Source organism: Lutra lutra, chromosome 12 (assembly GCF_902655055.1).
Source record: "Lutra lutra chromosome 12, mLutLut1.2, whole genome shotgun sequence".
Classification (NCBI taxonomy): Eukaryota; Metazoa; Chordata; class Mammalia; order Carnivora; family Mustelidae; genus Lutra; species Lutra lutra.
The window spans coordinates 40,549,888-40,565,741 of NC_062289.1; the positions used below are offsets into that span (position 1 = coordinate 40,549,888).

Genomic DNA, 15,854 nt, shown 5'->3' on the forward strand with positions numbered 1-15,854 from the left:
TTGGCTCCTTGTGTGTTAACTGGAAATAGTTTGTTGTATGAGTGAGTGTGTGTGTGTGTTTCTCAAGTCTCCTGAGAACCCTTTCTCTCAACATCTCTGTCTCCATCCTGATCCAAATGGATGAATTGCCAAGTTTTTTACAAAGTTTCACCAGAAGGGAAGTACAGCAGTGCAGCTGAGTGTTTTGGAGGCTAGTCTATCTTAAAATGGTATATTTTTTTTGAATCATTTCAATATGTTCACTTCCTTTGGGATATAACTGTAAGGATATTTCAGGCCCTCTTCTGACATTAAGTTTTATTCTGGGATAACACACTGAATAAAAACTTGAGCAATTCTTCAGTATAGAAGAAAGGATAATGCTTAAAGTAGTGGTTTGAGCTTGAAAACAGTAGTGGGTAGAAATAGAAACCAGCATGAAAATACGGAGATGTGAAAGGCAATGAGAAACAAAATTATTAAGAATTCAAATGTTGGGGCACCTCGGTGGCTTAGTTAAGTATCCAACTCTTGATCTCAGCTCAGGTCTTGATTTCAGGGTTGTAAATTCAAGCCCAGCATGGAGCCTACTTAAAAAAAAAAAAAAAAAGAATTTTAAATGTTAAAGGTTTAAATGTAAACCTGTCTGGCTCAGTTGGTACAGCATGTGACTGTCGATCTCAGGGTCTTGGGTTCAAGCCCCACATTGGGCGTAGAGCTTACTTGGGGGAAAAAAAACTTAAATGTTTTTATCGTTCACAAAAGTAATAACAAGAGTAATGGCCTCCATTATTGAGAGCTTAACACTGTGGGAGGTTATTTATGTACATTGATTAAGCTTGTGAAGTACACAGTCATGTTCTCATTTTATGGAGAGGATGCTGAGGCTCAAAAAAGTGAAATACTTTTTCTGAGGTTACTAATAGTGAAGATAGATTCAAACTTCGCTGGTAATTAAGTTAATAGTATTGGCCCAATTAATTTCCAAAGGCCATAGTTCTTTTCATTCATTTATACCTGGGGTCAGCAAACTTTCTATAAAGGGACAAAGAATAAATATGTTAGTTTGTGGGCCATATAGTTACCATCACAGCTACTCAACACTGCCATAAATTATGTATAAATGAATGGACACAGCAGTGTCCTAATAAAACTTTATTTACAAAGGCAGGTGTTGGGTCAGATTTGGACTGTGCGTAATAGTTTGCTGAGCTCTGATCTATATTGTTATATACATAGCTAGATGCTAGCTGAAAACAAAAGCCTTAGGGATAAACTAAAATTAGAATTAATAGCAAATGAGTCTTTTTAGGATTCTTGGTGACCAAAGTCAACAAAATGAAGTAACTGAAACCTTGAAGTTACAGGTCCTATAGGAAAAGAAAGTCAGCCCTCATATGGGCCAAGTACTATAATTTATCAATGATTCATTAGCTTAAAAACAAACAAACAAACCCTAAACTATATTCTTTAAAACTGTCAAGGTCATAAAAAACAAGGAAAGACCAAGAAACTCACAAAATCAAGGACTGGATGTGGTGTCGTATCCTGGTTTGATCCTGAAAGAGAAAAAGGACATTAGTGGAAAAAAATAATGAAACCCAAATAAAGCTTTGTGGTTAAGTTAGTCATCTTGTATTAGTGTTAATTTCTTGGTTTTGATAATGTGCCATGGTTATATAGAATGTTAACAGGAGAAGCTAGACAAAGGTATACAGCTTTGCAACTTTTCTGCAAATCTGGAATTGTTGCAAATAAAAAGTTAAATTGTGTTTATTTATTATTAATTTATTTATTTAGATTCCTAAATGTAACTCCAATGTAGGAGCCCAAGCGAATACTGAGTCTGAAAGTAAACACAGTTAAGTGTGGTCTTATTAAAAATAATACTCATAACACTTACTCTGAATCACCTAAAGTGGACTTTAAACCTCATGGGCATGAACTGCCATTAAAATAATATTGTGCTGCCATTTAGGTACTGATACTGCCTTGCTACAGTTGTCACTGTAGAGACAACAGAACTGTTTGTTTTTTATAGCACTAATGTGGATTGACAAATTGCTTGTTCCAAAGTTTAAAATCATATAGAGATGACCTAGAATGGTGCGTGAGAAATTATTTACAAAGACTGCCACCTTCAAGTCTTCTAAACACATACTGGTGATTACTGCTCAGTAAACAACATGAACATGGCCAATCACTTTACCCAGATGCTTTTTCATTAACATAAAAGAAAAACAATCTCAGCCTTAAAGTAAGCCTGGTACTAAAACTGATAAAGATAACATAATAAAATGGTAGACTAACTTCACCTGTGACTAAGATACATAAGTCATAGATCAAATAGTATCAAAGAGTCATGCAATACACTTTTTTTTTAAAGATTTTATTTATTTATTTGACAGACAGAGATCACAAGTAGTCTGAGAGAGAGGAGGAAGCAGGCTCCATGCTGAGCAGAGAGCCCGATGTGGGGCTCGATCCCAGGATTCTGGGATCATGACCTGAGCTGAAGTCAGAGGCTCTAACCCACTGAGCCACCTAGGTACCCCCATGCAATACACCCTTAAGTGCACCATGGTCATACACAGATTATTTCAGGCATGTAGCATTGTTTTACTATTTGGGAATCTACTATTTTAATATAAAACCAGGACATCAAAGTTAAAAATAAACATATGACTATCTTATTGGGTGCAGAAATGGCATTTGATTAAAACATTATTTTAGGGCCTCTGGATGGCTCACCTCATTGAGTGTCCGACTCTTGGTTTCAGCTCAGGTCATGATCTCAGGGTCGTGGGATCAAGCCACATGTTGGGCTCTTTGTTCAGCCATGGAGTCTGCTTGAGATTACCTCCCCCTCTCTCCCTCTCTCTCTCTCCTTCTCCCCCCTGCTCGCACACGCATGCACTTTCTCTCTAAAATAAATAAGTGAAATCTTTAAGAAATAAACACATTTTTAAAATTTCTTCGTAGAAACTTTTAGAAAACTAGAATTGGAAACCTACATTACTAACATGATAAAATCCATCTCAAATCAATGAGTTTCTCATGTGATCAGTTTTAATAACAAATAATTCACATTAAATATGGAACACCATTCTCACCACCACGCTGTTGTTGGGGAGAAGGGATGAAGACTAAAAAGATGAAGATGAATTTTGCATTGGTTACATAAGATTTAATCACTTAAGAATCCTAAGATTATCACTGGAAAAAACTCTTACAGTGAGGTTACTGGTCATAGAGAATAGCAACAATCCATATGTATGAATGAACAGCAATGTTCAGGGATTAATAACAAAGGCAAACTTAATTACTAATAAGGGAAATAAAAGATCTCAGTAGATGATGAGAATTACCATGTGCCTATTTAGAAATATTTTGATGATGTCACTCCTTGCCAAAACAGCAGGTAAAAGTACTTTCAATAAAATTATCAATGGAAACCATAGACACAATGATTGTGAAGTTCGTCTGGAAAAATAGGCAAAGATATCTAAGATTTTCCTGCTGCCATGTTTTAATTTATTTTGAAATAGTTGCAGTCCTAAAAAGTTGTTACAAGATCACCAACTTTTAACATTTTGCCACATTTGTGTTCTCATCCTCAACCCCCCACATACACATACATAGACACACAACTTACAGTTTTCTGAATCATTTCAGAGTGAATTACATGCATTATGCCCTTTATACCTTAATACATCAGTGTCTGTTTCCCAAGAATGAGGATATTTTCTTGTGTAAAAACAGTGCATCCAGGAGCGTTAGCAGTGATGTGATACTCTTCTTTACAGTCCATCAAAACACTTGATGGCGTTGCTTCCCTTTAGTTCAGAATCCATTCCAGGAGTGCATATTGCTTGATGTCGCATTCTGTCTTTCATTCACTTTACTCTGGAGTAATTCTTCAATCTTTCTTGTCTTTTATCCCATGCACGTTTTTCATGCATACATACCAAGTATTTTATACAGTGTTTCTCACTTAGGGTTTGTCTGATACTTCTTCATACTGGGGTTCTAGCGATGCATTTTTAGGTAGAATGTTCTGTAACTGAGGTCCTGACCTTCTCAGGGAATCACATTCAGGGGCACACACATGAGGATGCCTCTCTGGTTATATTGCATTTGATCATCTGGCTAAGGTTGTTGTTCAGTCTCTCCACTCTATATTTACTTTTTCTCCCTTCACAATCCGTAAGCATTCTGAGCAAAGACACTTTAAGACTCAGACCATGCACATAATCTACTCCTCAGTCAAACTTACTCTCTAAATGAGCATCCACTGATGTTTGTTTTATGTACCAATCTTGGTTCCCACCAGTCCACATGTCGGCTCTTCCTCCATTCATTTTTTCCACTCATTCCTATTTTTGTTAACATATGGACTTTGACATTCCTACTTTGTTCAGTAGACTTTTTCATTGCACTCTTAGTGTATTGTGATGCTCAAATTGTCCAGGATTTGGCCCGTGGAGGCCAATTCAACCTGGCTCCTGTGTCCTTTTGACACACTGCTGTCATCTTAAGAGCATTTCTTTACTTTTTGGCACAATACAGTGTTCCACACTCATCTTGTACCTTTCTTGCCCTAGCCCTGGAATCAGGCATTTCTTCAAGAAGCCATGATATTGGGGCGCTAGGCATATTTGGTGATAGCAGGAGTCATTTTTTTTCTTTTTTTTCTTTTATTTTTTATTATGTTAGTCACCATACGGTACGTCATTAGTTTTTGATGCAGTGTTCCATGATTCATTGTTTGCATATAATACCCAACGCTCCATGCAGTTTATGCCCTCCTTAATACCCATCACCAGGCTAACCCATCCTCCTAGCCCCTTCCCTTCTAAAACCCTCAGTTTGTTTCTTGGAGTCCACAGTCTTTCATGGTTCATTTCCCCCTCTGTTCCCCCTCTTCATTTTCCCCTTCTTTCTCCTAATATCCTCCATGCTATTCCTTATGCTCCACAAGTAAGTGAAACCATATGATAGTTGACTTTCTCTGCTTGATTTATTTCACTCAGCATAATCTCCAGTCCCATCCATGTTGATACAAAAGTTGATGGCTGAGTAATAGTCCATTGTGTATATGGACCACATCTTCTTCATCCATTCGTCTGTTGAAGGGCATCTTGGCTCTTTCCACTGTTTGGCTATTGTGGACTAGTCCCTTAGAAGGAACAAAGCTAAAGATGTGTGTGCCCATGTATAGTTTTCTAAAGTTATAACACAATACCTCCAGTTTCTGTCTTCCCTCCACAGTGAAAACTCTGATTCTCAGAACATGTTCACTCATTTGTTTATTTCTACAATATGCATAAAAGTTGTTTCAGAATCCCTATACCCATTCTCATATGCAGAACAAATCTCCCAAAAAGAACACAATATTTGTTGGTCTTTTTTCCCTACTGGCAATTTGTAGTCAAAGCATTTTGAAGTTACTTGGATGATTTCTCTGTCTCTCCCCATGTGGCTAGTTTATTCATTTGAAATAAGATTGGATTCATCTGCTTCCATTTGTGTTTAGCTTTCGGTTTCTTTTAACTTTTTGCTGATGTAATTTTATTTTTTGAATATGTTAGAACATTGACTTACCTCCTAAGCATCGAAACTCTATAGCTAAGTACACTCAAAGAGGTATCACTCCCTCCCTTCTACTAGTTTCCTCCCTCCTTTAAGGACCAGTTTCATTGTTTTCTTTTTTTATTTTTATTTTTATTTTTATTTATTTATTTGACAGAGAGAGAGAGAGACAGCAAGAGAGGGAATACAAGCAGGGGGAGTGGGAGAGGGAGAAGCAGGCTTCCCTCTGAACAGGGAGCCTGATGTGGGGCTCGATCCCAGGACTCTAGGATCATGACCTGAGCCGAAGGCAGATGCTTAACTAACTGAGCCACCCAGGTGCCCCCAATTTCATTGGTTTTCTGGTTTATTTTTCTTGTATTCCTTCTTGTGTTGTTTTTTAATTTCAGAAAAATATATACTGATTTTTCCAAAGGTGTAGTATACTATATAATCTTTCATGCACTTTGGGTGTTTTTTTTTTGGGGGGGGGGTTACTTAATATGTCCTGAAAGTCATTTTCCTATTAGTTCATTGTTTCCTATTAATTCACTGAACTCATCATTCTTGTTCTTATTTGCATAATACATTTTGTGTTTGTGTCATAGTTCATTCAGCCAATCTACTATGTTTGAGCATTTAGATTGATTCTAAGATTTTGCAAGTACAAATAATGCTACAATGAATAACCTTGTGCATTTGCATTTTCACACCATGGGAGGAATGTCTTCAGATAATTTCCTAGAAGTAGGATTGCTGAATGGAGGGATAAACATGTACATAGCTGGGTTCAGTATTGCCATATTCCCCTCTACAGGGCTTGTATCATTTGCATTTCTACACAGCTATGGTGAAGAGTGCCTGTTTCCCCATAGCCTCACCCACTGAGTATGCTGTCAAGCTTTTGAATATTTTTCAGTGTTCTAGGTAAGAAGCAGTATCTCAGTATAATTTTCATTTACTTTCCTCTAATTATAAAAGAAGTTGAACATCGTTCCGTGGATTTGAAGTCTGTTGTGCGCCTTTTTTTAGTGACTTGGTTTTTCATGGCTTTCACCTGTTTTTCTGGAGGCGTTCTGGTCATGTCTTTTTTTTTTTTTAAGATTTTATTTATTTATTTGACAGAGAGAAATCACAAGTAGGCAGAGAGGCAGGCAGAGAGAGAGGAGGAAGCAGGCTCCCTGCTGAGCAGAAAGCCCGATGTGGGGCTTGAACCCAGGACCTGGGATTATGACCTGAGCCGAAGGCAGCGGCTTAACCCACTGAGCCACCCAGGCGCCCCATTCTGGTCATGTCTTAAAAGTTTTCACAAGAGGTTCACTCTTGTGAAAATATTGCACATATTTTCTCTCAGACTGTTACTTGATTTTGACTTTGCTTCTCTTGTTTCTTGATATCCAAAAAACTTTTTGAGTTGGAATAACCACAAATGAGGGTTTTTGTATCAAATCTGAACATGTAAGATAAAGATGGAGAAATTGAAACAGTATAGTTATGATGAGAAAATAGAACGGTCATTTGGATAAATGGCCTTATAGTAGTTGCAAATATAAGTATACGAATGAGTGTATGTGTTTTATAAATTTAGTACATGATCAATGTAGCACTTCAAATCCGTGATGAAAAGAGAGAGTTATTTCAGAAGTATACTGGACAGTCAGTTAGCTGTTAAAAGTACTAAAGTTGGGGGTGCCTAGGTGGCACAGTCGATTAAGCATCCTACTCTTGGTTGCCCCTCAGATTGTGATCTCAGAGTCGTGAAATGAAGCCCCCCGTTGGGCGCTGTGCTCAGTGTGGAGTCTGTTTAAGATTCTGTTGTTCTCTGCCCCTCCCCCCCCAGTAAATAAATAAATCTTTAAGAAAAAACTAAAGTTCGATCTCTACCTTTAATAGTCCATCAAAGAAATTTTAATTAAATCAGTTAAATAGTTAAAAAAGTGAAACCATCAAAATTCTAGAAGAAAATAATTAATCATCTCAGTTTTTCTCAACCTCAGCACTACTGAAATCTGGGCTAGATAATTCTTGACTGTGAGAGGCTGTTCTGTTCATTGTTCCATGTTTAGCAACATACCTGGTCTGCTAGATGTAAGTAGCACCCTCCCCACCATGACAATCAAGAAATGTCTCCAGACATGGTCAAAAGTCCCCAGGGGCCGGGGAAGACAGGGCAAAATCACCCCTAACTCAGAACCACTGATTTATGTCATCTCACTAGTAGAAGCATACTGCCCAAGAATGAAATTACAAAGGAAAATTTTGAAAAAGTTTGCTACATAGGAAGAAAAAACTTTAGCTCTTAAAGAAGTTATAAAGTTGAAATTCATGCAACAAATTGGAAAATATATAGAATCGATGATATTCACATGACAAAAAGTAATCAATAAGATGACCGTCCCAATAGAAAAAAATGGGTGAAGGGCACAAACAGACATTCACAAGGAAGAGATCTAAATGGCCAGATACATGAGTACCAAAATAGATTCACTACCCTAATAATCAAATAAAATGTGAATAAATAAATGCGGTATATGTGCTCTACCTTTAATATTGGCAGACATTAAACTCATAAGCATGGGTCTGGAGAGACCTGTAATTTCATAAAGTGGGAGAAGTGGGAGTCAATATAACATTGAGGAAGCGCAATAGGAAATGCATATTAGACCTTCCAAATAGGTATCAATAGCTTTGTCCATGCAATGCTGCTTCTGGGCCTTTATCCTAAGGAAATAGTTGAACTGTAAAAAAAATTCATTGTAGTACTATTCATAATTGCTAAACATTGGGAAAACCCATCTGTCTAACAATAAGGAACTAGTCAGAAAAATAAAGGCATATGCCTAGATAATCAGATACATAAGCTCAGTATTATAACCGAAGGTGTATACCTAACAGGAGAAAATGAAAATAGTGAGAAAGGGGCGCCTGGGTGGCTCAGTGGGTTAAGCCGCTGCCTTTGGCTCAGGTCATGATCTCAGGGTCCTGGGATCGAGCCCCACAACGGGCTCTCTGCTCAGCAGGGAGCCTGCTCCCTCCTCTCTCTCCACCTGCCTCTCTCTCTACTTGTGATCTCTCTCTGTCAAATAAATAAATAAAATCTTTTAAAAAAAAGAAAAGAAAATAGTGAGAAAAACAGTAACAAAATTGTATGCATGTATTTAAAAATTTCCAAGAGAGATGACGCATCTCATTTCTTTTTCTCTATTTATATAAATTTATATATAAATAAATATATATAAATATATAAAATTTATATATATAAACTTATATATTTATAAGTTATATAAGTTATATATATAAGTTAACATAGATTATCTTTAGTGGTAAGACTATAGAATTTGTTCATCTTTGCATCTATATTTTCTAATATTTCTGCCAAAGAACATGAATAGTTTGTTTAATAAAATTAAAGGACAGGGAGAAATAAAACATTTTTACATCCTCTCTCCCAATTCCAACTTTAGAAAATTTCGTAAATATTTTTTAAGGATTTTATTTATTTATTTGACAGATAGAGATCACAAGGAGGCAGAGATGCAGGCAGAGAGAGAAGGGGGTGGGGGGAAGCAGGCTCCCTGCTGAGCAGAGAGCCCGATGTGGGGCTTGATCCCAGGACCCTGGGATCATGACCTGAGCTGAAGGCAGAGGCTTTAACCCACTGAGCCACCCAGGCACCCCAAATTTCATAAAATTTTAATAGTAAAGTGGGACGCCTGGGTGGCTCAGTCGGCTGGGCATCTGCCTTCGACTCAGGTCATGATCCCAGGGTTCTGGGATCGAGTCCTGCATCAGGCTCCCTGCTTGGCGGGGATCTTGCTTCTCCTTCTGCCTGCTTCTTCCTCTGTTTGTGCGCTCTCTCTCTCTCTCTGACAAATAAAATGAATAAAATCTTTAGAAAAATTTTTTTAATAGTTAAAAAAAAGGAATATTCTACAGTGGTGTTTGTGAAAGCATTTTTTTTAATAGCTGAAGAGACAGAATGCTATTACTATCCCAAAATAATTATCCATATGATAGGCTGCTCTACGTGGACAAAGAAACTGGAAGAATGTTACCAAACCATTATAACGGTGGCTATTTCTGAATCAGGCCCGTGGGTGTTACTTTCTTCTTGTGTCTTTTCTCTGTATTTCCCAAATTTTTACTAACGAACAGATTGCTTATTTCTTCAGAACAAAGTATGTTTTTACAACTCTAAAGGAATATCTTCTTGTTACTGTTAGCCATATAAATATTATAAAAGAAATGAAGTGGCTAAATTTAGTACGGGAACAGCATTTTCCTTTGTACACGTGCTTGTGTGTCTTCATGGCAAGTTCCCTACTTTTCTGCGGGAATGGACTGAAGGCAACTAACGTAAAACTGATTTCTCCTGTTGCAGGTTGCTTCAGGTGAATGCAATGAGGACACCGAAGTTTATAATATCACCCTCTGTACTGGGGATGAACTCACTCTCATGGGGCAGGCAGAAATCCTGTACGCAAAGACTTTCAAGGAAAAGTCACGACTCAACACAATCTTCAAAAAGATCGGCAAGCTCAACTCCATCAGCAAGCTGGGGAAGGGCAAAATGCCATGCCTGATCTGCATGAATCACCGGACCAATGAAAGCATTAGCCTGCCATTCCAGTGCAAGGGCAGATTTAGCACCCGGAGTCCCCTGGAACTTCAGATGCAGGAGGGCGAGCACACCATCCGCAACATTGTGGAGAAAACCAGGCTCCCCGTGAACGTGACGGTGCCCAGCCCTCCACCCAGGAACCCCTATGACCTCCACTTCATCCGCGAGGGGCATCGCTACAAGTTCGTGAACATCCAGACCAAGACAGTGGTGGTTTGCTGTGTGCTACGGAACAACAAGATCCTCCCCATGCACTTCCCTTTGCACTTGACGGTCCCCAAGTTCAGCCTCCCAGAACACTTGGTAAAGGGAGACCCTGTGTGGCCCGAGACCCTGGTGCATCACTGGCTGGGTATCTGCCAAGAACAATTCGACATCGACGAGTATTCCCGGGCTGTCCGAGATGTGAAGACTGACTGGAATGAGGACTGCAAGAGCCCCAGGAAGGGCCGGTGCTCTGGCCACAACCATGTGCCCAATTCTCTGAGCTATGCCCGCGATGAGCTCACCCAGTCCTTCCACCGGCTCTCCGTCTGCGTGTATGGCAACAATCTCCATGGCAACAGTGAGGTGAACCTCCACGGCTGCAGGGACCTGGGAGGGGAGTGGGCGCCCTTCCCTCACGACATCTTGCCCTATCAGGACCTGGGGGACAGTGGGAGCGACTACCTGTTCCCGGAAGCTGGTGAAGAATCGGCGGGCGTCCTGGGGAAGTCGGAGCTTCCTTACGAAGAGCTCTGGCTGGAGGACGGCAAGGCCAGCCATCAGCCTCTCACGCGTTCCCTGAGCGAGAAGAGCAGATGCGATCAGTCCAGAGGTTCCGTCCGGTCCAAATGTGCAACCTCTCCTCTGCCTGTGCCCGGAACTCTGGGAGCAGCCATGAAGTCTTCAGAGATCGCCCTACCTCCACCTCCAGTGCCTCCCAAATCTGAAGCCGTAAGTCATTTCCATTCTCAGGAGATGTTGATCCTTCCATCTCTCTGCTCAGTCACCCGACTAACTTGTCTTCTTTCTTAATGAGAGGGAAACTTCCCGGTGGGAAATGATTGGGAGGAGCAAATTTGCTTCATTTGGAATGAAATAGAAATGCGGGCTAGTTTAGTTTTACCAGTTAGGAGTTCCAAGTTTTTAAACCTTGAGAGTTTTGAAGAAAAAGAGGTTTGAACATGCCTTTCGCTGCTGCCTGGAGAATGGATAATAGGGAGGAGGGAGCGGATGGTGGGAGACCTGAGAAAGGGGAATTACGATTGGGGGAGATCCGAAATGACGATGCCTTGAACCGCAGCAGTGGGCAGCCATGGATGGCAGGGAGAGACGAGCTGCTTCAGAATGACCCGGCAGTACTTGCTGATAAATTGGGTGTGGGTAGTGAAGGAAAGAGGGAAATCAAGGAAAACTCCTAGAATTTTAGCCTGGGCAACAGAGTGGTTATTAGTGCCAGTTACAGTGGTGGGGCAGATTGAAGGAAGAGTGGGTTTATTTGGGGGGGGGAAGGGATGCGGGATGGGAGAAGGAATCAAGAGACATCAGCGTCATTTGTAACCCTTCCTACTTCCCTGAAGTTACACTGAGATCAAAGCATAGTCGGTGTGCCTGTGTCCATAGACACACACCAGAGCGGAACCCGAGCCACAGCGGGATCTGTGTAATACCTTAAACGTAACTCAGTTAAGGCTCAAGGGGCTTCTGTCAAATCTTACTGTAAAAAAGGTCAGTATGGGGACGCCTGGGTGGCTCAGTTGGTTAAGCAGCTGCCTTCGGCTCAGGTCATGATCCCAGCATCCTGGGATCCAGTCCCACATCGGGCTCCTTGCTTGGCGGGGAGCCTGCTTCTCCCTCTGCCTCTGCTTACCATTCTGTCTGCCTGTGCTCGCTCTCTCTCCCTCTCTCTCTCTCTCTGATAAATAAATAAAAATCTTTTTAAAAAAAAAAAAAAGGTCAGTAGGGACAGGAAAAAGGGCCCTCTGTTTTGACTGGGTTCTTTGATTGACAGGCACTCTGAACCTTTGCTCGTTGTTTTTAATCATTGGATTTCTTTATATCTGAACTGAGAAAGTGCTAGAGACGTTGGATATAGTTCTGTTTGCTTATTTGACCGTGGCTACTGCAGTGGGGTTTTTTCCCCCCTATCTCTAGCAGACTCCTTACACAAATCTTACACAAATCACAGTAAATAGAACCTATCTGACTGAAGTGCATTTAGAGGGAGGATGTCTCCATATGCGTCTATTCTCTCTGCTCCCCGTGGTGGTCTTGGGACACCTCTGTGGAACCCTGCAGCTGTGCAGAACCTAGTTGCAAACCCGTAGAAATACTGAGTGGGATACAAGAAACAGGACGTGCACTCTGGACTCTGGTATCTTTCAGTTTTATAGGGAAGTTAACAGATGAAATGCAATGACTGTCATATAAGTTAAAATGTGATAAACGATAGAAGAGAGATAGACTTCATTCAGAGGAAAATGAATTCAGAAAAAGAAACTTCTAGTTGGGTGATGCATGAGAGAAGTCTTCGTGGAGATGATGGCATTTTAAATGAACTGAGAGAACACACATGAGTTGGAAGAGCAGAGAGATGAGAAAGAAGGGCATTCCAGACAGAATAGCATGAGCAAAGATGTGGAAGAAAGCTGGGACAGGTGAAGGGAAAACAGGGAGTGCTCTTGAGTCAGTAGAATAGGGTGACTAGAATGGATGAAGGGCCGTGATGGCTGAAAAGGCTGGAGCCACATCATAGACAGCCCTGAACTTCGCTGTCCGTATGGGGCCCTCATTGCTGCAGAGATTATTGAGGGGGGACTCCCCCCACCCCAGCTGTTCACTCTAGGACACAAGAACTCCCTAGAGATTGCAGATTTGGATTTTCCTTGTTCTTTGGAGCATCTCCTGTAGACCTCAAGACACAAGCCCAGGGATCCCAGTACCTAGTAGGGGCTGTGAAAAATTTCAGGGACGTCTTGGTGAAGTTAGAGTCCTTGGTATTTTTATTCATGTCAGAGGATGATCCTTCATCCCATCCCAGCCCCCCAAAAGCAGGTAAAAAGTAAGGTGATGGTCCTCCTGGAAAGTAAGCAGTGTTCAGTGTGTCTCAACTATATACTTGATGTTCCTGGAAACTTGGAACCCTGATCTTCAGTAGGAGTGTGACTGTGTGAACTGTTCCTATAGGACTTTGGTCCTAGTTGGCACATAGTAGAGACTTACGTTGGTTAAATGATGGATTGACTCATCCATGATGGTCATACCCAAAGTCATTATGTAATAAAGTCTAGAAATAGGAGGCTAGCGCCACTTGTTTTTTTCTGTGGCGTAATAAAAGATGAGTAAGAACATAAATATTAAGAGGCTCTGTGCGTGACCTTGGTACTAAAAAATATGAGAGTTAAATTTGAAAGCAAAGGCAAACCTCAGAGGGGGAGAAAAAAATGTTAGTCTCCAGTCTCAGATGTCGTGTCTTACAAGAGACTCTTTTCAGAGCATGTCCAGTGTTTATAGAATGCTATAATCTTTTTTAAAAACTTTAAAACACCTGAAATCACTTGATTTACTTTTAAAAAAGTTGGGCATTTCAAATGAAGTCATATTTTTTATGGGCTCTTTGACCATGAAATGAGTTTTCCATTTTTAGGAACTATGTGGGATCCAAAGAAACGTCGTAATTGTTAGATGTGGCTTCAGCTTGTAATTTTCAAAAGGGAGCTTTAATGGGGCATAAATTCAGGCGCTCCCACAGAATTAAATAAAACTTCTTTGGAAAGTTACACTGGGGTGAGTCCTAGGAGAAAGACACGCGGTGTACCTAATAGTTATCCTGCCTGATCATTAAAGATGGTGATAAGCTTTCAAGTGAGACATCATCTGGGAAGGGGACAACTCCCACCAGGTCTTTAGGGATAGAAGGTACTGGAATAATGGCACAGAGTTGGAGAAAGCCTGTCTTTCATGGTAAGGGAAGCAGAGCTGGTAATTGGGAAATGCGCTCTGTTTGCCACAGTGCGTGTCCCCGTTGTGTTAACGTCCAGGGCTACAATGGCTCCATTGCATGCCGGCCTGTCCCTTCTCTCCTGATTCTTCTTTTCCTCCTTCACTTCCTACTTCAGTGTCCAAAGTTGTAACCCACGCTCGTGCGTCTCCAGCACATTTTTGTGGGCTTTGTTTCTTTCTGTTACCAGGAGAGTAAATCTTTCCCCTTCGGCAATACCACTGTGTTTCCTTCATTGTGCTGCAATTCTGGCCACATCGGGGTCGTGCTGTTCAGCACTTTTCCTCCCCACATCTTACTTAGCGGAAAGCTGGCTGGTGGGTCCAAATAGAAAATCCTCAGTGGATTGAGTCATCGGTGTAGCCCTCATTCACTTTGTATTTGATGTGGCTGTTTAGGGCTATGTTCTAGTCTTCAGGTATCTTTGTAAAGATTGTTTTTTTTTGTTTTTTTTTTGTTTTGTTTTGTTTTGTTTTTAAAGCAAAACTCTGCCACTTACTTCTCCAGAATATGAGAGGCTGTTCCCCTCCCAACAGGAATAGCCCAGGAGAAAGTAAGCATAGTTCCAAGTTTAGGAGGGATGCCACTTGTCTCCCTCAGAATTGTTGCAGATGAGCCCAAACTGAGGAAGCATCGCCAGCTCACTGAATGGTGACATTGTCCCTTTTTAAAATTGCACAGAGGGCCCTCAGATCAGAATGACCTGACAGTCCTTGTTAAGTGGATTATCCTTTTGGTTCATATGTTTATTCTAAACACATCCTCTACTTTGGAACATCATGGGCCTCTATCCATAATCTTAATTTTCTGGGTACTGGCCGATCAGTCTAAAATATTTACCCAGATAACACTCAACAAGTGACAATGTTGAAGAAAAAAAATGCCATTTTGGAGAGCAATAATAGAAAGCCTTTATATTGCATAAAATTCTGTACATAGAAGGTTTGAGTCCCAGACTGCTCTGGGCTGCACACTGAATTACAAGTTGTTATCAAAACCACAGGATCGTGATTCTTCTGAAACCATTTATGCAGCAGTATCCAACCTGGGGACGGCAGAACCCAGGGATTAGGCTCCTCCCTCATCTTCAGTAACAGAAGAAAAGAAGTATATTCACTTTTGCTTGGTTGTTGACATTAGAGCAATTCCTGAGGTTCATGAAAAGAAAATCATAAAAGGAGCTAGGTGGTGAGCCACTGGTTTAAACCAAGTGTTACTGCCAGATTGATGATGAATTTGTTAACCATGGTGTGCCCGACAGGGGTGCCCCAGAGCCTCAGAGAAACTGGGATTTGTCGTAAGACGGATTGCTGGCGTACTCACTGAATAAGGCTGAAAGTCCATCATAAATAAAGCCCCTGGCACGGAGCACGCTGTGTTGTTGGTTTTGGGAAAAATAAGACTTACAGGGTGGATTTACTCCAGTAGGTGCTTGGAAAAATGGACTGAGCTCTACAGAAGTGAGTCGGAGTATCTGGTCTGCCTCAGACAGGCTGAACAATTGATGAGAAGATGTGAAGAAATGCCAGGCCTCCCAGAAGTCTTCATTTCCCCTTCTCTGTGGAATTTAACTAGAAGCGGGGAGAGAAGTGATCAGCCACACTGTGTGGTAGATAATTAGAGGTATAGGACATCAGGTTAAGAGTTGTGGATTTGAGGGATGCCTGGGTGGCTCGGTTAAGCCTCCAACGCTTGATCTCA

The 15,854-nt window shown here is 40.9% G+C and overlaps 1 protein-coding gene across 3 annotated transcripts in view; it reads left to right on the forward strand.

The window, feature by feature from the left end:
• Nucleotides 1-15,854, forward strand: part of GAREM1 (GRB2 associated regulator of MAPK1 subtype 1) — a 202,644-nt gene that overhangs the window by 173,739 nt on the left and 13,051 nt on the right. For all 3 annotated transcript variants that reach the window (XM_047697670.1, XM_047697671.1, XM_047697672.1), the window contains one exon: nucleotides 9,932-11,107. In XM_047697670.1, coding sequence (XP_047553626.1) covers nucleotides 9,932-11,107 — 1,176 coding nt within the window. The remainder of the gene's footprint in view (nucleotides 1-9,931; nucleotides 11,108-15,854) is intronic.